This window comes from Molothrus aeneus, chromosome 4 (assembly GCF_037042795.1).
Source record: "Molothrus aeneus isolate 106 chromosome 4, BPBGC_Maene_1.0, whole genome shotgun sequence".
In the NCBI taxonomy this organism is placed as follows: domain Eukaryota; kingdom Metazoa; phylum Chordata; class Aves; order Passeriformes; family Icteridae; genus Molothrus; species Molothrus aeneus.
In genome coordinates this window covers 16478758-16504540 of record NC_089649.1, presented here as the reverse complement: position 1 = coordinate 16504540, position 25783 = coordinate 16478758, and the positions used below count along the sequence as shown (strand labels likewise).

Genomic DNA, 25783 nt, shown 5'->3' with positions numbered 1-25783 from the left:
TCAATCAACAATATGGTTTGATCTTCAAGCTTTGGCAGCCTCTTTCAATACATGGCAGAACATTATTGCATCCGCCATCAGGATTAGTAGAGGCTTGGTTAAAATACGCCTTGTCTCTTGTTGGCTGGGGCATTTTGGAAACATGCCCTGTGTGTGTCCATCTTGCATCTGTCTGTAGCACAGAGAGGATGGATTTTTAACTGCACAAAAATACAGGTGGGAAGTTGCTTTGGAGAGTAAGTTGGCTTGCTATCACTAGCGTGACTTGTGTGCGAGGAGGAGAAGGCATCTAATGTGCAAAATCTCCTCCTGCTCTGACTGGCTGAGCACAGATGGGTGAAGTGAGGACAGGATGGTAGGTTTCAGTCTGATTTTTGTCCTGCCTGTTGGTTTCAAATTAAGCCTTCATGCAGTGAAGTATGCAGTTTTGTGGTCTTCATTGCATTCAAGTGGCAATGACTGTGCACTTGACATGAAAAAATAAATTTAAAACTAGATAATCTTATTCAAATATATTAAAGCATAGTATTAAATGGGAAGCAGCTGAAAATGTGATTGGTTTGTTTGTTTGGGTTTTGAGAGCTGGCAACCTTCTCTGCTGATAGTTGCAGGGGCAAAGCTCTCATTAGGAAGCAAAGAAAACCTGACAGCAGAATGAAGGGCATGGAACTCATAATTGGCTTTTCTCATTGTTGCTGCACCACTTGCTTGGGTTTTGTTGGTGCTAATAACTCAGTCTGAGATCAGGCAAAGAGCTGGAATGCTTGAGCTGTACGCACACACACACATTTCAGTTTTAATTAGGAGGAGATACCAGGAATGCACTCGTGCTGTAGCTGTTCCTCTCCTACACTGCCTGGGTACCTGCAGCACCAGTTTCACTTAAGATGGAGATGGAGAAACAAGGGGCTTGTTTGTACACAGGATGTCAGGAGGCAGCTCCAAATGGGCTGTGACAGCAGAGGCTTGCAAATAGCAGGGATAAGCAGTGGGGTGGAAATTACTGAGATGAGAAGGAACAGAAAGGTCTGCAACACCTTAATGCTTGCCTGAGAGGCTGCCTGTATCTGTTCCAGTTAATGCCTGCTCCAGACCTCCTGTCCCTGTCCTTGCACACTCTGTGTGCTCTGACTGCCCCTGGCCTTGTCTGAGCCCACACATCTCAGCGGTGTCACACGGTGGCTTCTGAAATAAAGCACGCCCAACTCTCTCTGAGAGGTGATTTTTTTGACATCTTGCTTGGAACTCCTCTGGCACAGCCTCCTGATGAGGCAAGCTATTTAAAGACCAGGGAGAAAGCCTCAGCCCCCTTCTTCCACACACGAGAGCATACATACGGTCCTTCAGCTCCACTTGGCACATGTGACAGAGTGGGATGAAAGTGTGTGCTGTAATTTTTAATGGAATATCTTTTAAAATAGAAATAACCTTAGAAGCTCTCTAACCCCATCTTCATTACAAAAAAACCCCACAAAACCAAAACTCAAAACAACAACTGCTTATTCTTTTTAGTATCTCTGGCCCAGAAAGTATCACGGCCAGTGGGGCATCTCTTTTGTGTGCCTGGTGGTTCCTTAGGCAGTTTAGTTTGGGTTTGATTTTTAGTTTATTATCATGATTTCCTTATTTATTCCCTAACAGAGCAGAGCGAGGCTCAGGGCGTGAGTTCATGACAGTGTGTGGATTTTGGAATTGCTCATGAGGAGAGGACATGGAAGTATTTCTGAGAGTTTCATCACACACTTGCTATGCAGTGTGAATTGAGTGCCTGTGCAGATTTTAAATTGTTTTCTAAATTAAGAGCTCCCTCTCTTCTTTTGTGGGTATGTGCACCTGTGCATTTCTGCATGCCTGTTGTAGTAAAAACAGACTAATTCCTCAAGTAACTTCTAGGGCTTCTTACGTTTGTGTAGATGCTTGAAATTATTTTAGCTTGAAGTCCTTTTCAGTTCATGATCAAAGTAGTAATGAATCCTTCAGGGGCTGTTTTCCTTTTTTTACTTTTAAATCAGTATTCTTATTAATAATATTAGTAATTAAATTAGTATTATTCCTGCAGGAACTAGCTGTTATACAAGTACAGCATCAGTTTGGATGGGAACACTGGTTCTAAAACAGCATACCAAACCCAGCAAGCCAAAAATTCTGGATGTCCCATGATTGTGCTCGATCACGGCCATCAAAATATTTTGTAAGCGATGTTTGGAGGGGCCTGTGTCATTCCCAAACTGCAAGAGTGTGGATGTGGCATAAGGAAATCCAAGCTGGGGATTGTACAGATGTCAGTGTCAGACACCAAATATGCACCAGGCTTAACTGGAGTTGTCTGTCTGCACGTTACAGTGTTCCCAGGAAAGGCTGTAAAAGAGCTAGCAGGGATAGACAGCAATGTGGAATATTTGGTCTCCCACACCCACAGTCCTCAGTGGAGCTGAGCTCCTTTCAGGGATTTCTTTGGCTTTATGGCTTTGTAGCTCTTCCTGCAGCAGCATCGTATTTCTCCTTTCCCCTGAACCCTTCTCTTACAGCTGACAAGGAGTGACAAGTTACCACCCTTGCTGCTGGGTGGTAATTGTGGTTTAATGGTGGTTTAGTGGTTTAACAAGCTGAAACACAGCCAAAATGTGACTTGAAGGAAAAAAAGCCCAACAAACAAAAGGGGGGAAAATATTCAGGATGCAGAAAAGCCTAGCTGCTTCAGGCACTGGATAGCTTTGTAAAAGATGAATTGTCCTCAGTCCCTGGAGCTGGGATGGAGGGAAAGGGGGTGTGCCCCACAGGTTTGGGGGACAGGGACAGTCACAGTCCTACCTCAGAGCACAACCCACATGCAGTCAGCTCACTCTGACCAGTTTTGGTGTGGTTTTGACCCTGTGCTTGTTCCAAATAATCTGAGACTGAAATCTCTAGAGCAATCATTTCACCGTGTATTTGATTATGGTGTCCTAAAAAACCCAACAAAGACAGAGGTCCTTATGCTGCCGATGCAGACTTGTGTGGTGCTTGTTCAGTGTTGTGTGTTTGTTTTCCTTTAAATTTTGAGCCATGAGGAAGAAAGTGGTTTCTGCTGAGCCCCTGGACCTGTGAAGAACCAGTTACTGAACCCTTGGGGGTTATGATAAATCCTCCTGACAATTGAACTATAAATACTCTGTGTATGTAAACCTGTATCAATGTCAAAGTCTTTTTAGGCTCATCAGAAAGAACTCCAGGAAGGGGAATGTGGGTTGTTTGGCTGTTACAGTTATTCTCTTATTCTCAGGTTAATTGCATTCCACTCTGTCATCACTTGTCACCTCATAAAACTTAAGTTTCTGAAATGGGTGAAGTAAACTGCTTTGGCTTGTTGCAATCAATCCATTATAGAGAGAGTTTTGAAATACTTTGTCCAGGCAGGATCTTAATTTCTTACCAGTTTCATGGGAAGTTTATTTCTATGGTGTTATCATGGGATTTCTCAGGAGTTTCTGAAGCATTTTGCGGAGGAGGATGCGAGTGAATGTGTCTGCTGTTCACCACTTACTGAATTAAGAAGTAAGCTAGGCTGAGCTACTGGGTTAAGCCTGCTGAGAATAAAAAGAGGAAAAGGGGTGCCTTTTTTGGCACCATGAGTTATGAAGCATTGCAGTCTCTTGCCATGTGGTAGTTCCTTGCAGTTTGCCCTCCCTGTCCCCTCCTCCTGCCTGCTGTGGGACACATCTGCAGGCCTTGCTTTCATTTGTGTGACTAATCTGGCCATGCCTCGGCTTTCGTTTGTTTGGGTGTGTAAGGTCAGAAGCAGCTCTCCCTGTGTGATTGTCTGAAGAAATTCAAGGCTTTGTCAAATGAGCACTGCTTCAATGTGAGCTTTATGTAGACTCAGACAAATGAGGTTACAAGGAAAAAGCATTCCTCATCTCCTTTTCTCCTTCCAGTGTAAATAGTGCAGCATGTGGGAAACAGATGAGTGGACTTCCTGTGAAAGGGCCAAGAATGACAGTTTTGGACTTTACTGAAGTATTTGCCTGCATTGCTCTTTACTCTTTTCTAGGGAAGATCCTTCTGGTTGGGCATTGTAGCTCACTGTCCACTTTCTTAAATGTGAATAAATTCTTCCTGGCCTTTCCCTTTCAGCAATTACTCTGATGACTGAACGCTTCCATAGAATTTCTTGTTTATAGACAAGAAACTGATCTGGTGTGCATTTTGCTTGTTACAACTACTCAGCTCTTTAGTTGTTTTCTGTTTCAGCCTCCTTTAATGATATCAGTTAGGAAAGGACATGTAAATGACAGATACTTTTAAAACACATGCCTTGTTAGTAGAGAAGGTGATGTGTAGAAGGGAAGTGGTGTTCCCCATGGCTGGAGCACATCAGTGTGTGGAAGCACACATACCCTCCTAGAAGGGATACATTAGAAGACTCTGCCATTAAAATTTGGGACTGGGCTTTTATAGTATCAAGTGATTGACTGTCAGATCTCTTCAGGCCAGCTGTGTCAGCTGAGCAGCTTTGGATAAGTTATTGGTAGTATCAGTAGAATGTTTGTTCCTTTATCAAGTACTTTACCAGGTCTACCACATCTTTATCTCACTATCAGTATGTTTAACTTTGGGATTGATGAGTCAGACTGGTTTCAGCTTTATTCAACACCAAAAGTCCTGTGATGCCCCCTTTTCCATTTACCACCAGTAGCTTTGCAAATACCATTTGCCATTGGTGGCATTGCTTGAGTCATTTTACCTCATTCCAGGCAGAGTGTCCTGGCGGAATCCGCAATCACCTCTGCCCAGGACTTGAAAATGAGGCATTTTAGAAGTGCATTATTAACTGTCCTTCTGATGGGGATTTTAATCCTTACTAGCATTTTATTACTGATGGGCTTCCATGAAATTTATTGAGCTGTTGGTAAGCAAATGTTCACTGAGTGTGTGCCTATCTCATGTCAGTTGGTAAAAAACCCAAGCAAATTCATGCTGCTTCTTTCTTTTTCTTACAGCAAACCAACCCCATTGATGTGCAGTCCATTGAAGAAATTTTGAGGGTAGGTACTCTTAAATAATAGATCTCTGTCTTTGCTTAGATTTTGCATGCCTTAAGGTAATGGCTGGGGAAAAGATACCTCTCTGCTTCTGTTCACTCAGCAGATGTAGCTGTCACTAGTTTTGGGGTGTGCTGAGGAGAAGTAGAGATAAGAGTCAGCCTCGAATACAGCTGGAGTTGTAAGATCAGTCTCTCTGTCAGTACATAAGTGTAATACAGTCTGGCGCAGTTCAAGGCTGACAAGTCATCCGAGACAGCCAGAGCTACTCCTGCATCAAGTCAGGGGTTTGCCAATCCCAAGTGCCCTTCCTCCAAAGGCTCTGGAGAAGCTGCCTCGTGTCTGTGCTGCCAGCCCCAGCAGCGTGGCTCTGAGCAGGAACACACCTGTGTCCTTCTCACCTGCCTGGGCATGGCACTGCTGCTGGGCTGCTGCTCCCTCACTGTAATTCCAGTCTGCTCATGCAGAGTAAAGCCAAGTCTGCAAGTCTGACCTTGTGTCAGAACTGCCTCTCTGAGCAGCACAGGCTGTGGCTGAATCCCTTCCCTGTGCACAGTGTGAAAATGCCCTGGGATTCCCAAGCCAGTGGTGCTGATCCTGAGGAGAGGCTTCCTTGATGTCAAATGCTGTTCTGAGATGCTGAAGTCCTGGTGGAACAGTTTGGTTTCTGCAATTCACTTCCTGTGCAGTTGCTTGAGGTTACAAAATCCTGATGCCTCGATAGGTCTCCAGAAGCTGCTGTTGGGGCAGTGTTTGAGCTGGAGGGGAGCTGCACACAGGTGCCCACTGGCTACTCCATGCTGGTTGGGGTTGCAGCACAAGGACTCCTCCTAAAAGTCTGACATCTTTTTGTGTTTCACCATGCATATCCTGTGTTCTGGCCTAGTAATGCATATCACTATTTTTGTAGCAACCATGGGGAAACGTGCCCAAATGCATGAAGAGGTAGATCCAAATCTCTGTGCCTATCAGCAAAACTCCTGATAGCTGCTCCTCTCAATCTCTTTCCAGGAAATGACCCGCTCTTGGCCACCTCCTCTGACAGCTCTTAATACACCTACTAAAGCAGAGCCTTCCAAATTTCCATTCCCAACAAAGGTAAGACACCCTCTTTCTGCCAGTTCTTTTGATAAACTAGAAGAGAGCTTTCTGGCTCTTGCATGTGTTTCCATCCAATTTTTTCCCCCTTCTATAAATAAGGGCTGTTAGGGGGTATTACCTTCAGAAGTAGTCAGATAAATTAAAGCACAATGGGAGTGAATAAAAATTGCTTCAGCAACTTAGACATTTGTTGTAACTGTGGTCTTCATATACAACTACTTTTGTGAGACATTTTAAGTATCTCTGCTGAAGCACAAAATGTATTTTATCTTTTTGTCAACAGAAATATTTGCTGACTGTGTTAAACAGATGTGCTTGGCAGATCTTATGAAATTTTAAAAATATTTCTTCAAGAATCCATATACCCCTAATGTGCCAACAGCCAGTTTTTGGTGATAGTAGCACGTTATCATTTCTGTCCATGCTAAGCTATGTCAGGCCAGCTTAGACTATTGGACACTTTGACAAGCTACTTTATTATGAAATGTTTATTACAGTAAAGTAACACACGGAAAACAAATCGTCGGTACATAACTCTTACAAGAGAGCTCATTTATTTTATTCTCAATTTGCACTTTGTCCTTTTTTTCCTAGGAATTGCAACCTGGAGGATCTGTAGCAAAGGATCAGAGTAAGTAGATAGCCAAAGGAAATACACACAATATGTTTATTGACAGATAGTTTTGTGTGTTGTGTGTTATACATGACATGTCAATTGATTGGCATTGATGAAGAGGCGTGATTTCCTGTGCTGTGTTAAACAGCGATGAATTTAGAAATGGCATAAGAGATTGTGTACATTCATTACCTAGACATTAAGGCAGCTGTTCATCAGAGGACAAATGGTATTTCATTAGGAAATCTCATTTGGAAGGATGAATAATCTGATGACAATTATGTTCTAGAAGAAAGTGATGAGTCTAATCTGGTGCTCAGAGAACATAGGATAAAATAGGCTACAAAGGAAGCAAATAAACCCAACCAGTTCATTTTTGATTTCCAGAGCAGTATGGAGCACCTTCAGAAACGTTGCCAGGTTCTCAGCCAAGAACATCGTAAGTAACCAGACCCTGCCCACATCTCTACTGTGCAGTTAATTAAAGACCTAAAGGAAAGAACTAAATTTTGGGTTACTTGATGTTTCTGAAGATTAACGTTTTATCAGTCTGATTTTTCTAAGAAAACTTCCAATGCAGGGATTTTTTACCAACAGAAATATTATTGTTTCATGATGGAATGATAGAATCATTTAGGTTGGAAAAGACCTTTAAGATCACCCAGTCCAACTCTTAACCTGATGATGCCAATGTACTTGTCATGATTAAAATGACTGTTAAAACCAAAACAAAAGTGAAGAAAAATCCCAATTATTATTAATGTACCAGATTAAAGGTATTTTGTTGTTTTTATCTGTGGCTATTTAACATCACCATTTTGTGCTCTTCAGCCTACAATAATGCATCCAACTGACATAAATTACAAAAGGCCCAAACTGAATGTGATTGGTCCTGGATATTCTTTTGAAGCCTGGGAGGGCTATCAAAGCTACATCTACAAGAAGTATAAAAAACAGGGCTGAAATTTTAAAGCAAAAAAAAAAAGGTAGATAAAATAACTTGGTGCTGTCCTTGTAGGTGAAAGTGATTATCTGTTAATTAGGTTAATTACAGAAGTTGCTTGAAAGCAGTTTTGTGTGGGCTGACATTAATCTTTCAGGATTTACTTGGCCAAATACAGCATTGCTAGGTTCTGAGCCCTCAGTAACAAACAGAAATCTTTCCATGTCTGGAATGCTCAGGGGTCCATGTGCAAGGCACTTGCTGAACCATTAAATTTAAATGTCTGTCAGTTCATATGATACATAAAGATCTTGTTACTCCATGTTATGTTTTTCCATGGAAGGCTTCAAACTACAGACTACAACACTTACTCCACTTGTTTGCCTTTTCCTTATCACAAATCATTTAATTAAAAACTAAACAAAACTGGGCTAGTCACAAGTAAAAGCAAAACCATGTCTCCATCTTGGCTGAGATTGTAGAATTTTTCACTTAAGCTCTGTAGGGTCTGTTAAACATCCCTTTTCCTACTGTTCTAGCATAATGCAGAGGAGCTCTCACTCACTGGGAGCATGGGATAGTATCTTGCTGAGCAGTACTCCTTTAATTTCTTCCTTATTTTGCTTCACTTTCATCTACCCCAGTTTGTTCCTCCTCAATGATGTCTGAAAATTTTCATTGCACTACTAAAACTAGCAGTTCCAACTGCTCCAGGCTGTGCCTTCCTCCCCAGCTATCCTATGACCATCATCATTATTTCAGTTCACAGCTGCTTGTAAAAATCCCTTTAGCCCTTTAGTCAGTTTTTGAGGCAGCAGAGAGAGAGAAGAGACTTTTCCTGCAGACAAGAATTGGAAGAGACTCCTTCCTTAGCCCATGGGGCCAGAATTGTAAATTTGGCACAGTATGGAGCTCTGTCCTTAGCTGTGAGCCCCTCTCTGCTCAGTGTCCTTGCTGGGCACTTCAGAGCCAGTGATCATCTGCAAGGGATGTGTGAGCCTGTGGAACAGGCAGGAGGAACAGGATGGCCTGGGTTTGTGTCTGAGTGAAGTTTGCCTGAGGATTTCTTCTGCATCTTTCCCTTGAAGTGATACATCCCTTCTTTTCTGTGTTTGTTTTCTCTGGCACAACAAGCCTGGCTCTCTGTGCGGTTCAAAGCACACGTGACTGTCTGAAAATTCAGCTGCCTGGAGTGGCTTGTGTTGCAAAGTGTAGCTGGCTGAAAACAAACAGTGATTGTGCTTGTTAATTAGAAGATGAAATCCCAGGGCATCTGTGTGCCCAAATTAAGCATTCAGCTTTTCAGAGTGTGCAGGGATTTCCCAGATGGATTTCATTCTTGAATGCAGCCCTGAAGTTTGCACCTGGCAGTGCTGGAATGGAAGCAGCCCTTCTTTGAAAAGGAGACATACCAGCTCATTCTTGGTGATGCATCTTTAACCTGGCTAGCAGAGAGGGACCAGCCTGTGCTTTCTGTGAGGTTGTTTGGCAAGTGATAATAATTTTAGTGCCACTTCACTCACTAAAAGAACTCTTTTTAAATAGCTTTAGGGAGATTAATGGTGTGTACATAAGCTGCAAATGAACAGGTCCTGCAAATGAAACCTTGGCATCTATTATTCCTGAGCTAACTGGAGCATTAAAATTATTAAGGCAGATTTATTTTCTTTAACTAGGCTACTTAACAATTTGTCAAAATCTTTTGTGGAAATTGGCTTTGTCTACCATTGCAGAAGTATGACTTGAAGTTTTAGTGTTCTTCCTTGATCCCAAATAGGGCATAAGTAGTTGCAGTGCTCTTTTATGTTGATATATTTTATTTACCAGCAGCTCAGGTGGAAAAGGTAGTCCTTTTTATTACAAACAGTTAAATCAGATTTAAAGAGATCTAGGTAGCGTCTTTGCATGAACCTGTCCACAGCAGGGTTTCGAAACTAAATGATCTCTAAGGTCTCTTCCAACCCAAACCATTCTATGATTCTGTGATTATCCTCTCACCTCTAAATGAAATAAGTCTTTAGTCCACAATTTTTAAAGCAGAACGAAACAGAACAAAATCAAAAAAAACAAACAACACCCCAAAACCAAACTTAAAACCTTTCAGTATGTTTTACCATCCCTGAAAGTTTCTTCACTACCATCTTTGAAGGACTCCTTCCCCTTAGGAGTTGTAAAAGAAAATAAAAAGGATTCATTGAGATACCAGTAGATCCTTAGCCAAGCTGCCCAGAAGTGTGGAGAGTGCCTGTGCTGTCACTGTTCTTTTTTCATTTCTGTGCCTCATCTGTCTGGCAGTGAGCTCAGGCTCTGGCCCACAGCAGAGCTGGCTCGTGCAGGGTTGCTGCAGGCTGTTTGCCTTCTGTAGGAAATTTGGAGCTCTCCTTTTCCAAGGTGGTGTCTCATAGTGCTTCCCTTCAGTGTTTACTCTAAATGAAGAGGCAAGAGGTGATTTCCAGCGAGAAGGTGTGTGAGGAAATGAGGCAGTGGAGGGTAGATCACAGGGGAATGGTAGTCAAAATGAACAAAGAAAGCACCGACTTTTTCCTAATTTCTCCCCCTTTTTCCAGGGTGATGTGGTTCACTGGGGATCATTTATAGTTGTTTTCTTGCTATAAAACATGTTGTCATGAGGGGTCAGAGTCCTATTTTTCTTTTTTGGCCACAAAAAAATTTCTCAGAGAAAGCCCTTGGTTTGAAATGAGGTTGAAATAAGCAGAGTTGAGTTTTGTCCTGATTGATTAAAATTAAAATCTCTGTCTCAGCTCCCAAGCTTTTGATCCCATTTTTCAAAGGACACTTGAATAATCATCTGGGTTGAGGAGTCAATTGCCAGGTAGTTTCAAGATTTGAATAACTATACTTTTGAATAGCCAGGTTTTACCTGCCTATTTTTCAACTCCTTTGGGATGCCTGCACAATTGCCAGAGAGGGAGATTACAATCTGGGAGAGAGCTTTGGGTCCCTCTCCTTCCCTTCCAGCATTTTAATTAAAAATTGCAAACAGTAGTTACCACCTGCAGCCACAGGACTAAATGATGCTTTTGGAAATGTTTGTGGGCAGCCTGCTCTCTTCTCTAGCAACAGTGAAACAGAGCTCGTGCCTGTCCACTTGTAAACTGCTCTGAGTACCTGAACTGCTTGACAGTATACTGCTGAAATGTGCAGGAGAATGGAGTTCCTTGAGTAGAGAAGAGATGGGAGATAGGCTTGACCTTGGCATTGACTTACACATGTGTGATAGGAGACTTGAGCAGCAAAATGAGAACCCCTGGGACAGAAGAAAAATTTGCAGTCCCTGAGAGCAGAGTGTGTGAACTTGCACATCTTCTGGTACTTCTGATGCTTTCTGTCCCTTGGGGACCCAGTGCAGGCTGACAGCATGAGAGTCTCTTACTGTACCAGTAAAAAAAAAAAAAAAAAAAAAAAAAAAAGTAGTAAAACATTTTAACCATTAATTTCAAGTCATGATAGGGTTTAGTAGATTGAGCATGCCAAATGTTCAGAAAAGGTGGGGGAGGTTGTTTTGCTTTGGCAAGTACAAACCAAATCTTTATCACTGCCTGCTGCTTCAAAATGTGTCTGCCTTGGCTGATATTTATCTTCTGGTTGTCTTTCAGAATGCTCCAGGACGACCTGCAGCTCAGTGATAGTGAAGAGAGTGGTGACGATCAAGTCGGTTTTAGCTGTTTTATACACTAGGCACACAGACTTCCCTTTAAACATCACCACTTGTTGCATTGTTCTGAGTTCTGAGCTAACCTTTCCTCCCCCTCTCCTCTTTGTCTTTGTGAACAAAACAGGTTGTTGAAAAGTCACCTTCTTCAGTTGCTCCTCCAAGGTACAGGTTTGTTCCCAAACTACTAGCTAGACCACATAAGGAGAAAAACAAAACTGCTTTTTATATGTGGGCTAGGAGGGTAAGGGTTCCTGGTTTCTCTTTGGTTTCTGGCTGCTCTTGAAAATCAGCTTTAGTTGTGTGGGGTTTTCCAGAAAGCTCCCATTAGAAATGAGTTATCCAGGTATCCTGGATCTTGCCTATGAACCAGAACTGTATTTCCTCAACTGCTCCTTTCTCTTCTCCTCCTCCCCTCCACCAGTGTGTCTGTAGATCACACTGCAGCTAATGGGATTTTCAGCTGTAGTGGCCATGGGTGAGATGTGAGTCCAGTTTTAGCTCAGAAGGAAGCCCAAAACAGCCAAGTGGGTAAAGAACAGGAAAGGGTTAGGAAGACTCATTGAGGCTGTTTCAGCTCCTCCTGATAAGGAAGCTGATTGTAAGCAGTTCTTGCCATGTATTGTTAGTCAGAGGCAATATTCAAGGTAGACTGAAGAGCCGTACGCATTTGAGGAAGAAAGATGGAAAAGCTCAAAATTTTTCCTGTATGAGAGCACTGACATAGATTTTTTTGGGCTTGATGTGTATATTCTTCAAGCACAAGAGTGGGCTACCTAGTCAGACTTGCAGAACACACCAATGGCATGATTGGCATGATCTGTGTCTCTGCACACTCTTAAAATGGGAGTGTTCTCATGATATCAGTCTTGGATCAGCAAGGAGTTTGCCTCCAACTCATACAAATGCATTGATACTGATGTGGAAAACCAAAGTAGAAAAAATAAAATATCTACATTTTAATTTTGTAAGCCCATTTCAAAAAGAAAAACACTGTGCATAAAAGGGAGAGCTCTTCCTTGATTCTATCCACTCCATTGTCAGTGTGGAGAAAACACTTTTTGTTAGAGCAGGGTGTTGCAAGAAATGCTCCTGCCTGATGTGGCTATTAATGAAGTGCTTACAGCAGCATGACCAAGTAACACAGATGAAGTGAAAACTTAAGAGGGAGAACAGAAAAAACAGAAACCATCCTGAAGTATATGTTCCTGCCTCATTCACTTTTATTGGAAGTTTTTCATTTTGAGAGTTGGGTTTTTCAGAGAAGCACTGGGCAGTTTCAGTATTTTTTAAACTTTGGTTGGCAAAATGCAGCTCCTCATTGTGGTAGTGGCATCCTGCTACATATTTGACTGGGTTGGAGTTGAAAGTTTTATTATTTCCAGCAATTTTGTATTCTGGTGCTTTATTTTTTGAGTATGCTAATGTATTTCTCTGCCTTCTCATCTCAGTGCCAAAATAATGGGGTTTCAGTTTTTGTTTTTGAATAAAACTGTCAATATAATAAGTGAGTAACCTTCAGCCATACTGCTTTCTAATTTTATCTCATGGTGGCCTTGCAGTTCCTTACAGTCCCAGCCCAAGAGTGTGGCATCAGCACATTCCAGCAGCTCGGAGTCAGGGAGCACCAGTGACTCAGAGAGCTCCTCAGACTCGGAGACAGAGAGCCCCTCGAGTGACAGTGACACGAGCGACCGCCCGAGAGCACCGGCGCCTGAGGTGAATGCAAAGGGGAGGCAGAGGGGCTCCCACAGCCCTGTGCCTCACTCTGCTGCCAAAGGCACTCAGGGCAGGGGACCTGCAACACTCTTATTGAGCAGGTGTCCCCTTGACATCTTTGCTGCATCACTCAACTTTTCTTGCCCTTGGCTTCCATTCTAGAGTTTGTCAACCTTAGTTACCCTTACTACCAACATAATTAGGCTTTCGGATGCCCAGCCTTTGTTGGGCATTGCATCCCCCGTGTCCTTTGGCACAGTTGTCCAGCTGTCCTGGAGGAATCAGTGCCTTCACTGGGGAGACAAGAGGAGGCACAGAGGGAAAGCACAGCTGGGCTGTTTGGGGCCCACCTCTTCCTGTGCAGGATTTCTGGGTGCCTTTATGGGCAGTGTCAGGGTGAGAGCAGTTTCCTGATAATTTAAGAGGAGCTGCTGCCTCCCTGCAGCTCCTGTGTCTGAGTGACAGATTCAGCTTCTCCCAGGCTGCAGCTGAAGGGATCAGACCTCCAGAAAGGGCTGGAATATGCTTAGTCTTGCTGCTGTTGAATTTGGCTTGGATACTGCTGCACTGGCATTTCTGAGGCTTTTATTGGGAAAAGCAGACAAACAGAACTTGGTGCCTTAAACTTTCATAATTATGAGACCATGCATTTTTAAAAAAAATCTGCTATAGAAGTGCTCATGCTTTTAAACAGTTCTTCCAGCTTGCAAAGCATTCTCAGGTGACTGGGAAGTACATGGCTGCATGTGTCTGCAGACCAGAGCTGATGCAAAACAATCCACTGGCAGTTTGAGGTCCTCTTACACAGCCCCTTGTAATTTATTTTTCCTCCCCTCAGCTGTAGCTCTCTTTCTTTTCACCTTAGAAGTGCATGAACAGGGAGAAGTCAAAAACAAGCTTTGAGACTGCCTATCTTTCCATCTCACTCTAATACTTTTTGCCCTCCAGCAGCTGAGTTACAGACTTTGCCCACTGCGATATGGTGTCTTTGAAGGAAGATGTTATACTTCTCATCTTTTACAAAATTCTGCCTGGTTTGTCCTGAAAATACTGATGAAGTCCTAGCTACTTGCCATTGACCTTTCTGTCCTTTTTTTTATTCAGCCAACTGTTCATCCATGATACTCTGGAGTAAGTTAGTGCACATGGCCTGTTTGTTTATAGTTAGTTCTTCACATGCAAAAGCAAACACTTTGAGGCCTCTAGGCGACAGTCTTAGGGCTCTGGTAAGCTGTGCTAGGATGGAAACAGCCCATAAAGGCATCAGCTTTGAATCCTCCCTTTCTCTTTTTGTCTACAGCCTGAGCCACCAACTTCTAATAAGTGGCAGCTGGACAACTGGCTGACCAAGGTGAACCCAGCAGCAGTGCCAGCAGAGAGCCCCAGTGACACTGCCCGAGGCGATGGGCGTGAGGAGGGCAAGGGGCAGCAGCAGGGCAGCAGCAGCAATTCCTGCCAGCAGCACACTGAGCTGAGGGAGCCTCCTCACAAGAGCCCAGTGGCCAGAGCTCCTCAGGAGGCTCCTCTTCCGACCAAAGGCAGCTGCCAGAAGGCTCCTGCGCGCGCCCAGGAGCCCTCGCCCAGGCAGACCGTGGGGATCAAAGGGCCCAGCAAGCCCCTGGTGCACGAGGGGCCCAGGAGGGGCCTGAAGGTGGAGAGTGAGCCTGGTCCTTTGGAGCTCACAGACCAGTCTTTCAGGGACAAGCCAAAAGTCAAAAAAACAGTGAAGACAAAATCCAATGACAGAAAAGACCTGAAACCAGGACTTCAAGAGCCCTCTGAGAAAAAAAAGGACAAGGGCTCCCACCAGGCCAAGGCCAAACCTTTCTTGGAGCCCAGGCTCATGGGAGATGCCCAGGCATGTGATGCTCTCAGTCCCCTTCCTCAGGGCACAGCCCCAATCAGGACCAGCAGGCACAGGCCTCAGGATTTGCACCAGGAGAAATTGCCCTTGCCTCTCGGGGAGAAGTTGCTCTCACCAGTGAGGGATCCCCCAAGCCGTGAGCACCTCGTGGTGAAAATAGATCTCTGTCACCTGGAAAAAGTCCCTCAGCCCTCCAGGAAAAACAGGCACCAGAGGAAAGCAGAGACCAAGGACCTTCCTGATGTGAGGAAGCAGGACTTGAAGAGGAAAGCCACGGACACTCCTGAGGAGTCCCTTGCAAAGAAGGTGAGAGATGGAGTGGGAGCTGGGTTTGTACAAGGACTGATGTGATGTTTGAAAGGCCTATGTGGACTTCCCACTTCATAGGTTGGAAGTAGAGCCATTATCCTTCTGTAAAGCTATTATCAAGGGGAATGGGAATCAAAACTGTCTGCAGATGTTTCTTGTTGGTCACAAATCCCTTCCTGAGCAAATGAAAAGCCCTGTAAGCTGTCTAACACCTTTTAGTATTTTAGAATATATTTTTGCTCTGTTTTCCTGAAATCTTGGTTTTCTCAGACAATAAAACCAGTTGTAACAGTGGCTTTCCCTTGAATTACAAGACAGCCCTTTATTTAACTGAGGTGATTGTTGCTCACAAGTGTTTTTTGAAAAGCTGACTTCCAAAGGAGACTATGAATATACCTCCAGCCAGCTGGGTCAGCTGCACAAAGAGTTGGCTGCAGACCCTGTGGGGAATGGGTATTCCCTTTGGGTATTTCAGTCCCTGTGTCCCTTATTGGTCCTCACAGAGCAGGTGACTGGGTAATCTTGGTTTGGGTTTAATTTACTTTTGCCATTTTATGAATTTCCTGTAGTTGTGAGGGAGAATTGAGAAGAGCAGGAAAATCATGAAGAAACTTGAGAGAGCTCAGAAATTTCTGCTCTTGCAGAGCAATGGGACAAAGGGAAACAGGCAGTCAGTCTGTCTAAGAGACAGAGGAGAGGAGCTATTTGAGGTTAGACATGTCTTCTCTTGCAATCTCAGTGCCTGACTGCAGGGAAACCCCCTGAGGGCCTCACTGTCAGCTCTGTCAGTGCATCAGTACCCTCGGGGACTCAGGTCTCACAGCACCCAGCTGGGTCAGGTAACCTGGAACACAGTGCAGGGATGTGATCTCAGTGCTGGAGCCTTGTCCTGAGCACCCTGCCAGACAGACTCTGTGTCACAGCACACCCCTGTGAGTGGCACAAAGCTGGCTGTGTCCCAGGCATGAGGACCGGCTGGGAGGAGAACTCACTGGGAGCACGCTGGCGGAGAAGGAGTGGGAGGCTCCGCTGGATGGGAGGCTGGACACAACCCAGCAGTGTGTGCTTGCAGCCCAGAAAGCCAAACATGCCTGGGCTGCATCCAAAGATGTGTGATCAGGAGGCTGAGGAAGGGGATTGTGCCCCTCTGCTCCTCTCTGGTGACACCCCCCTTCAGTGCTGCATCAGCTCTGGGGTCCCCACGTTACTGGTGCTTTAAAATTTCACCTGTATCAGCATCTTGGTGATAAAAACCAAACCCTCTGCACATCTGGAGTACCTGTGTGGAGTATCTCACATGAAAGTGCCTTGCTTTTGATTATTGTTAGTAGCAACAGGTTTAGCAGTCCCATCCCCTCCCACTGCAAAGCAATTAATCTATCCAAGCAAAATTTTAGATTACCTGTCAGTGAGCTTGCAATCTATATCTTCTGTGCTGTGGGTCTGCAATTTTTTGGTTTCAATAAGGTATCTTTTCTTCTTTTTTTTAACCAGACTCAATCAAACTTAGCTGTGTTGGTCTGTATTTTATGTGAACTTTGAAAACCTAAGTGATTTTATGTTTCCTTTTTTTTTCCTTCCTATTAGAGGGGAGAGAAGGAGGAGACTGATAGGAAGAAAATGAAATCTGAAAAAAACCCCAAATTATTGCAGTCTTCAGCTAACAAAGACTCCAGTAAATTGAAGTGAGTATACAGTGGTGGAATGGCAGAAGGATGTATAAATCCAAATCTTTCCTAAACAGCTAAGATCAAGGAACTATATCTCCTATCCTTATACTCATGAGTTTGCTTCTAACACAATTTTCCTTCTGAAACCTGATCTACAGCAGATTTGCCTTTGCATCCTGGAAGCAACCAGTCCAGAAAGCAGCTCTGTAGGTGTGGGTGGGTAAGGGCAGTGAGCATTTCCCTTCTCCACTAAAGTCATCCTCTTGTCTTTGCCTTGTTTTCCTAAGTGACCCAGTGGACAAAACCAATGTGCCTTTTGAGTCCTGACTGTCTGCAATTTCAGGTGGCCTTTGTGACCAGAATTCCTCTTTTTTTTCCTAGTGTAGCATTTGCAGTGCTTCTGGTAGGTCTGCTGGAGCTTGCCCTGTCATTTGCATAGCAGAGCACTGCCAGCATTCTGGCTAGCCCTTTGCTCCAGTGACTGCTTCCAAGAGCATGTTTCCAACTGGGCAGTGTTCCCGAGAGGGGAGACTCATGCCTCAGTCATGGGCTACTGCATTCAATTCCTGCTTGCTTGTGGCTTGAATTTGAGGTGTTGGCTTGGATTGGTATGTAGTGTTGAGGTTTGTGTCCTGACAATAGGAGTAAACTGCTTTTCTGAAGAGAAAACACCGACGCACTCTGCAAGCACTGAGGAATTGGGACTGCCATTTAGTTGGGTGAAGGGATATTTGAACTGTGGTAGTCATGCAAGAGCTTTAATTCTGGGGCTTATTCCTCTCTTTTTCTCAGTGAAAATGAGCACCTGTTTTAGTTATGTTCTGGCTTTTGGACTGGGAAGAATAGGATGCATTTTTGGGAAGAGAGTGCACTTGGGTGGGTCAGGTGATGGTTCTGTGCTCTGTGGAGCATCAGCTGTGCCCAAGTGGAGAAGCTTGAGAGCATATGTGTGATGTGAGTGGGGACCAAACCATGGGAAAAGTGTGTGGTGGAAGAGGGGAGAGGGTTGTCCCACACTCAGCAGAATGAGGCAGGATGTGCACCATCACACCTCAGTCTCCTCACTGGTTAAACTTCATTTCCTCCTCTTCTGATGTTTCAGTCCACAAGCTGGGATTCCCTGCTCAGAGTTTCCTTGGAAACTTTGAGAAACTGAATAAAAATATGTAAATGAACAGTGGTGAAACGAAATTTAGAACTATTTGGTGCTACTTAGGGCTGCTCATCCTAACTTCAGATGATCAGAAATCTAATGTTACTAAATGTGGTAATCTCTGCCATTTAAAAGCATAGCATATTAAGTCTCTCTCAACTTTGTGAGTGTTGTCTAGTTGATCTAGCAAGCCTTAAAGGAGGAATCAGCTTAATATTATCAAAGCACATACACGATCAAGTGTCAGGGTGAGTATCTCTTACCACAGAAAATACTATCTACCAAAAGGGGGAGAGGCAGGCAAGGCTGCAGTTCATTTGCCTTGTTGGGTGATTTGTCCCAGGGATTTTAGTCACTGTAATCACCTCCCTCACTGAGTGAAAAGGCACTGGATTGGAGGCATGCTTTTTTTACAATGATGTCCTGATGTTCTGGTTACAAGTGTTAGCTCCAAGGACAAGTTCTGAGACTTATTCCTACTTGTAAAGCAGCTTGCTTGTATGTTGGTGGTAGGTGAACATTTGCTGTCTAAAGCACAATGAAGCCCCTAAAGTTTTGTTTCACTTTTGTTGAATTCTTTGTATTAACAAGTCATCTCCCACTTCCAGAAGAGTTTAAACAGAATTGGCACACGATGTAACTAAGTTTGTTAAAAATCCCTACATTGTATGTACACCGTATTCATGAATTTGCTTCCCATTTCCAGAGCATCAAAAGCTTCATGTGAAAGCCAGAAGAAAGATGTGCTCCCACCACTGCCATCCATGTCTGCTGCACAACCTGCCCCAAAGTCAGCCAAGATGACCCAAAAGAGACCCAGAAATGAGACTGATGAGCTGCCTGCCATTGATAACCCTGCCAAGAACAAGAGCAACCACAAGGATCCCTCGTTTGCCAAGCGCAGGAAAGTGGAGGGAAATCATACGGAACTGTCCAAGGGCATCAAAGTAGGTATCCAGGATAAGTGGTGGGATGTTCCCCCCAACATGGGTGATATGTGATTCTCTTAAGAAACATACTCTGTAAGCTCCAAAGGCATGACAGTCATGTTTATCCTAATTACCATTTCAGACTGCAGGCAACTGCTTATACAACACTGATGGTATTGGTGTGAAAATAAGTGTGCTTACAAAAAGAAAGAGAGGATTGCTTAACAATAAGAAAACAAGCAACCTGTGGCATTGACTACAACCCAGGTGTAAGCTTTTATAGCTTGTTTACAAAATGGTTCATGATCCTTGCAGCTGATTATTTGCATTTCTGGGTTACAAAATTTGGTTACGTGGCTGTTTACTGGAGGCTTGGGCGTGTGGTCTGGGATGTTGCTCTGTGTGTGTTAAGCCAGACTGTGGACACTATTAGCTGGCTCTAACTGCTTGCTTTTTCCTTTTCCATGTAGTTAGTAATGGGGAATCAGCAATTGTGTGGTTAAGGTGGAAATAAGTGTGAATAGATCTTATCATTCTGCCTTGGCTAGAGGACATGAGAACTGTGCTGCTTGCAGCCTCACTGCCCTCTTCGTCATTGTGCAAGGAAACCTGCTGCTGAATTTCTCTGAGCTTGGGAGAAGTTTGAATGGTGTTAGGCGTGACAAGCAGTCAGGTGAGAAGCAAGGGGAAGAGAGCCTGGAGAATAGACTATGCTTGGGACAGATAAACATTTTCACTTGAAATTTAGGAAAGCCAGGGTTTGGAATTGGTTTAGGCATATTTCTCTAACAAGCTTTATCTCTATCCTTTTCCAGGGATCTGTAGGTGATGTCACAAAGCCTTTCCCAGTGCCTTCTATGCCAAATGGTACCTCTAAGCCAAGGAGACCTCTGCTCAAGTTTGAAAAGTAAGTTTTTGTTTGACACCCCTCATCTTTACTTTCTGAAGGCATGAGGCAGGGCTGGCCATGAGACCGCTCTGGGTTCTGCTTTTTCCTGAGCACTTCTTTGGGAGGAAAGAGAGGGGAGAGATGTGTGAGATCTGCCCTGTAATGCCTTCTCATGCCACCCATGACAAAGTAAAGGTTTACAAGCAAGCAAAGTTTTACAACAGTTTTGGTTTGAGGGAAGCTGCTCTGGAAATTAGGGACCTTTCCTCTTGTAAGCAAGTAACTTGAATACAAGTTTTGGTCTCAGATAAGTGTGTGGTTGCTGCCAAATTTACTTTGTTTAAATTAAAATTTATTTATGGGTCTGTACTTGAGGAGTGATAGATGATATAGCTACTGTCTTTCCATGGAAATGAGGAATTTAACTTGTTCCCATGGAAGCCCTACCTTTGGTATTTTTTTATTTCCAAATGTAAATTTTCAATATTATTCCAACATATATTTTTTAAGAAATCAATCAACCCATAGCATCCTCTAGATAAGATAGTAAAACTGATATTTATCCTATCCTTTTTCATGTGTTTTTCCTCTCTGTCCCCAATTTAGGCAACAGTCAAAGGAATACTACATTGAACAGGCCCAGAGGCTGAAGCACAAAGCTGATGCAATGGTAAGTCTTGACCTTGTGCTGGGAATGCTGACCAGCTCCTGCTCCCTGGTACCTGTGTGGGTGGGAGTGAGGCTCACTGGCTACCAGGACTTCCATACTCCATACATGGAGTGGGTCAGTCATGTGTTGGGAGGCTGTCTTTATTTGCCAGATAGTCAGATGTTTCTCTGGCATGCAAACACATCTAGAAAATGGGATTCAGAACTGGCATTGTCAAGGGCTTTGCTAAGAGCCATAAAAGCTTCCTTGGAAAACAGATGGAACAGTTAGTTTTAAGACAGTTTGAAAAGTCAGGCAGTCATTGATTTGCTGGTGACTGAGACTTGGAAGTGGCCTTGGCAGATCTGATTTTCTCTGCTCTGTGCAGTTTAACAGTGTGCACAAGGGAACATATTGCTTTACTAATTATGGCAGATAATTTTCTCAGTCAGATAATGTCCATTTGCTACTTTCTGTTTACCTGTGAAAATGAAGTGAGGGAATGCTGCAGTGGGAAATCCTCTGCGAGGCAAACTTCCAAGATCAGACAACAATATCTAAAAAAAAGCAAAGATAATAAATTACTCAAGGAAGCCATTGAGCAAAGAGAGACAAATGGAGCCCACAAAGCTGAAGACTGGGATCACGTTAAGTGTTCTGCTGACAACCCTTTAATTTTCACCCAGAGGTCAGACTGAAATCTTTTTCTTTCTTCAAATCCTGCCTAACTAGGAAGAAAAGAGAGTTCAAGTATACTTGAGAGAAGTGTGTTTGGTCTTAGTAAAAAAGTGAGAATTTTCTTCCCAATAGACTGACAAGACTGGAAAGGCCTTTCAGTACTTGGAAGCTGCCCTTTTATTCATTGAATATGGGATTGCCTTGGAATCGGATGTGCTGGAACCAAAATCAGCTTACAGCATACTCAGTGACACCATAGTTCTCATCAAGTAAGTGGCTTTCAGAGGGTGACAGTTTGGCATGTTTGGAGGGGAGGGCATTTTGACACACAGTCCTCTGCTCAAGACCTTACAAATTTTCTTGTCCCAGGACTAAGGACTTGGGGCAGGTTTCCTCACTTTCCAACTGGTTTAAAGAAAATGGCATGCACTGTTTTTTCATAAACTGTGGGGCTTCGGAGTGCTCTGGTGGCTGACAAGGTCCTTTTATTCTGTTTCCCTAGATTCATCATGACTTTGAAACCATTTGCAGACTCCTCAGTCTCTTCACACGGAAAAATCTTTGCAGTGTTACGGTGAGTAACTGCGCTTCTGTTCCGTTGTGCACTGCTTTGGAACTGAGGGAAAGGTCCATTGCTTCCAGGGGGGAAGGATGAGTTAAATGGGAGTTAGAGTTATGCAAGGAAAAAAAAACAATATAAAGGAACAGAAAAAAAAACAGTATAAAAACCAGAATGAATTGAAACATCTCTAAAGTAAGCTGGGAGATCACAAGGGACCACATGGAGAAGGCACAGACTTCAAAATTTGATCTTCTGGTAACTTGAGAGCACATAAGGGCTTTCACCTAAGGTGAAAGAATGTGATTTGGCTGTCCATGTTTGAGCTGTGTAAGTGAAACTGTAGCTGAACATGGATGAGGTACTTCTGGATGGGGACTTACTCAGCCTTTGGCACCTTTGAGAGCCTGGGCACCTGTTTGTATGAAAGACCAGAGAAGGCCCTTCCTGGAGTTTCTTTATTTCCTTTGTGATTTTTTTTTCACAAAGTCTTTTTTGATCATGATCAGAAGGAGGAGAAATTTTGAGCTTTCCTGATCTTGCAGTAGAGCTGAGGTGTGCCTGCCTCCATCCCTCAAGGCTGATGAGGGCTGGGCACAAACACTGACACTCAGGTGTGTTTCTGTCCACAGCATGCGCTGCCAGTCCATTCTGCACATGGCAATGTTTGGTTACAAAAAGGACACTGCAATGAGGTATTCCAGACTCCTGAATGACCACTTCAAGGTAGGGCACGGGTATCACTAAGCTGCCAGCTGGATGGCTGTGGTTGTTACTGATGTCAGCTGAACAATCCAAAACTAACTAGACTTTTATTCCTTGCTGCAGAGTAATTTCAGAGTAATACAAGCACCTTCTCCGGGTGTTGCAAGGTAAGATTTAAAAATTTGTTGTCATGTGTTTTTTTGTGTTTCAATGACAAGGAGCAGGAGCTTTTCTGTTTTCTGTGGTCATTTCATGTGGCAGAGAGGAAATGGAAGATTTTTTTTTTTATCTTTCAAAATTTGTGGTGGAGAGATGGTTGTTTGGACTTTGACAGTGGTGCTGATTCCAGTTACATTTTTTTGCCCACCTTGCACAGGATAGTTCATTGAGAAGTGAGTGTTCTCTTGAGAGCAGTGGTGGAAGCCCTGCCATACCAGTGACTAAAATTAGGTTGGTTGAAGTGGTGGGGGTGTGCTGAGCCAGGCTGTGTCTGGACAGCGGCCGGCTGACCACATTTATCTGCCCTGGGTCTATAAATAAATGTGTGTAGGCTGACCTGGCTGCTCTAAGGAGCTGCCAAAAGCTCCAGCCTCCTCAGGAGGGGAGCTTCAGTGTGCCTGATTTGGAAGGCATTAGGGAAAGCACTTGGGTAATCTGGTGAAGACTTTCACAAGCAGGTATAGATTTTGGAAGATGGATGGGTGGCCCTTTTCAGTGTCTGGTCCCACATTTTCTCTTGTTGAGTAGAGTCCTTCTAAATCACTTCCAAAAACTTGGTCTTGCCCTCGAGGTACAATTGCTTGTGCTGTAGCTGAACACATCTCACTTTTCAGCAGTCCACTCCATGCTGCAGGCCTGGGTGACACCGGATAGCTCCTGGCATGAGGCAGCCTTGTGGAAAGATGTTTAGCTCTGAAGCTGAATGTTTATGATGGTGTTTCTTTTCTGCTGCAGAAGCACAGGCTTGCCTTCTCCTCTTTCTCCAATACCCTCTCCTGCTGGATCTGTGAGTTCTCAGCCAGGATCAAATGATAGCAACGGCGTTGGCCACAGCAGCGTTGGCAACAGCACTGGCTCTACTGTCACTGTCTCCTGTCATATCTCCAGTGTCACCTCCTCCTATGTCAACATCACCTCCTATATCCTCCATGCATATGAAATTTGGGAAAAGGCTGATGCACTGGCCAGGAAGAATAAAGGTAAGTTTTTGCCCTTTGTTTTTTCTGGCTCATGTGTCATGGTTATGTGTCTATTTGCTTCAATCCTGACACTCAGTGCAGCAAGAACCATACCTAAAGTTCAAAGCGTGAAATATGTTGAATATCTCTGCCAGGGCATATTGGCAGAGATACTTGATGGTGATATATTGATGAGTGTTCCCATTAAAAGGTTTTCTTGGCATCCTCAAATGTCCAGGAGCTAAGGCATGAGGGTGTCAAGTGCAGGAAACCAGCCAACTTGCTTGGTGGTAACACAAGAACCATAAAGGGTTTGGGTTTTTTCTGTCTTTCTCTTTGGGGCACTGAGCTTTTCTGAGTGGGTTTAAAAGTATCATTTTGGCCTGTAGCCTTGTGTTTTAGTTTTTGTTAAATTTCCAGGTAATTTTGTCTTGGAAAATGGCGAAGCTGGCTTTTCTGCCTAACAGAGAAGCTGAGCAGCACTTGAATTTGAGTCCTTGCTGGGCACGTGCCCAGTATTTGCCAGCAGCAATTCCTAGAATTGCTGCAACTTTTCTATTTTACAGTTTTGTTGTTAAAAATGTTGTATTGTCATTTGGTTCAAGCAGTGGTGAATACACAAAAGCCACAGGGTGGGTGCAGTCCAGCCTGTGACCTTGTCATCCCACATGGCCTCAGCAGTGTCATTTTCCATACAACACAAAGTTTTGTGAGCTAGTGTGGGTGAAGAGATGCATTGCCATGACCTGTTGGCAAACTTGCAAAAGAAAATAAGCACAATGTGCCTGGCTGGATTGTTGGAAGGCTGTAAAAATCCTCACACCAATGAGGCGGTTGCTGAAAATCAAAAGGCTTTCCAAGTCATCTTTGAATAAAAAACTGGCTGTTGGCTGTCCTCTGAGCAAATCTCTGCCTGCAGCAGCAGTTCATGTGTGGCATTTTTGATTCTGTCCTCAAAAGGCTGATAAAAGACTGGCACATAGGAGCAGTGGATGGTGCTAATAAGCCAGAGGAATGAGTCATGGAGGAAAATGTGTGGGAGGGCAGCCTGAGCACAGCCTTGCATCAGTCAAGACTAAATTCAAAACGTGCTCTGGTGGCTGGTCCTGACGTAGGGGGATAATGACTGGGTACTAAATACTCTATAGGGAGAGGATCTGTGCAGAGACCTGTAAATACTCATGTAGGCTTTGTGGTGGTGTCACTGTTCAGGACAGTTGGAAGCATTTCAGACCTGGAACTTAGTGATAATCAGTGTAATATACAAAGAGGTACAGAGTGAAAACACAAAATGAACAAAAAAGGCCACATCCTTGATTCTTTTATGCAATTCATAGGACATAAGAAGAGGAAGAAAGAGCAGCAGCCTTTAGCTATCAGGATCTTATAAGCAAGGAAGTCCTGAGCTATTGGGAAGCAGTGAGCTGTAACTGCTGTCCAAGTCACTGGTGCAGAGCTGAAGTGCCCTCTGGAGGGTCCCCTGCCAGGTGCCAGCTCCTCACTGTAATTCAGAGCAGCACTGTGGATCACGAGGCTGTAACAGGGTTGTCTTCGTGCTCTGATCTCCCCCTGCAAGGACAAGCTGAGGCTGCAGGCATGGATGTGAAGTCCCTCTCCTTTCACATGATGCTGTGCTGACAGATCAGGTTATCTTCTGTTTGCTCAGATAGGGGCTTGAATTCCTTCTATTCCCCATGGAGGGCATGGATTCTGTAAACAAAAGCAGGAAAATCAGAGGGAATGTGTTCCCTGCTTCTGCATTGGCAAGTATTAGAAAGGAAGTGTTGTGCACTTTGCTTCTGAAGAGCTCCTTGCACAGCCAAGTAGAATTTTTCCGCCTCTAGCTTCAATCTTTGGATGTCAGAAAGGAGAGCTGAGAATGGCCAGTTTCTGAAAAGCTGTTTAGCAACATGGTTGAGCTGAAGAGTGAGGGATTGGGCCTGTGTTAGTGGGAGGCAGGTCATGCAGGAATGCCTTGGAAAGGTGACTGCAAAGGAGCAGGTGTGAGAATGTCCCACAGCTCATGGTCACCTGCACAGATGATTGCCAGCCCAGAGCAGGGCTTGCAGCCTGCCAGCCCCTCACAGCAGGGTCAGGTGTGCTGCCAGAGCCACCTCCTGTGCAGGA

At 44.0% G+C, this 25783-nt stretch overlaps 1 protein-coding gene across 1 annotated transcript in view; it reads left to right on the top strand.

Annotated features, from left to right (window-relative positions):
• Nucleotides 1-25783, top strand: part of AFF1 (ALF transcription elongation factor 1) — a 67290-nt gene that overhangs the window by 37801 nt on the left and 3706 nt on the right. Inside the window, exons 4-20 of the mRNA XM_066547994.1 lie at nt 4980-5024; nt 6033-6119; nt 6717-6753; nt 7126-7177; nt 11299-11353; nt 11482-11519; nt 12917-13073; nt 14374-15243; nt 16834-16931; nt 18776-19016; nt 19814-19905; nt 20494-20557; nt 21347-21483; nt 21717-21788; nt 22406-22499; nt 22602-22645; nt 23433-23677. Of these exons, the coding sequence (XP_066404091.1) occupies nt 4980-5024; nt 6033-6119; nt 6717-6753; nt 7126-7177; nt 11299-11353; nt 11482-11519; nt 12917-13073; nt 14374-15243; nt 16834-16931; nt 18776-19016; nt 19814-19905; nt 20494-20557; nt 21347-21483; nt 21717-21788; nt 22406-22499; nt 22602-22645; nt 23433-23677 (2428 nt within the window). The remainder of the gene's footprint in view (nt 1-4979; nt 5025-6032; nt 6120-6716; nt 6754-7125; nt 7178-11298; nt 11354-11481; nt 11520-12916; nt 13074-14373; nt 15244-16833; nt 16932-18775; nt 19017-19813; nt 19906-20493; nt 20558-21346; nt 21484-21716; nt 21789-22405; nt 22500-22601; nt 22646-23432; nt 23678-25783) is intronic.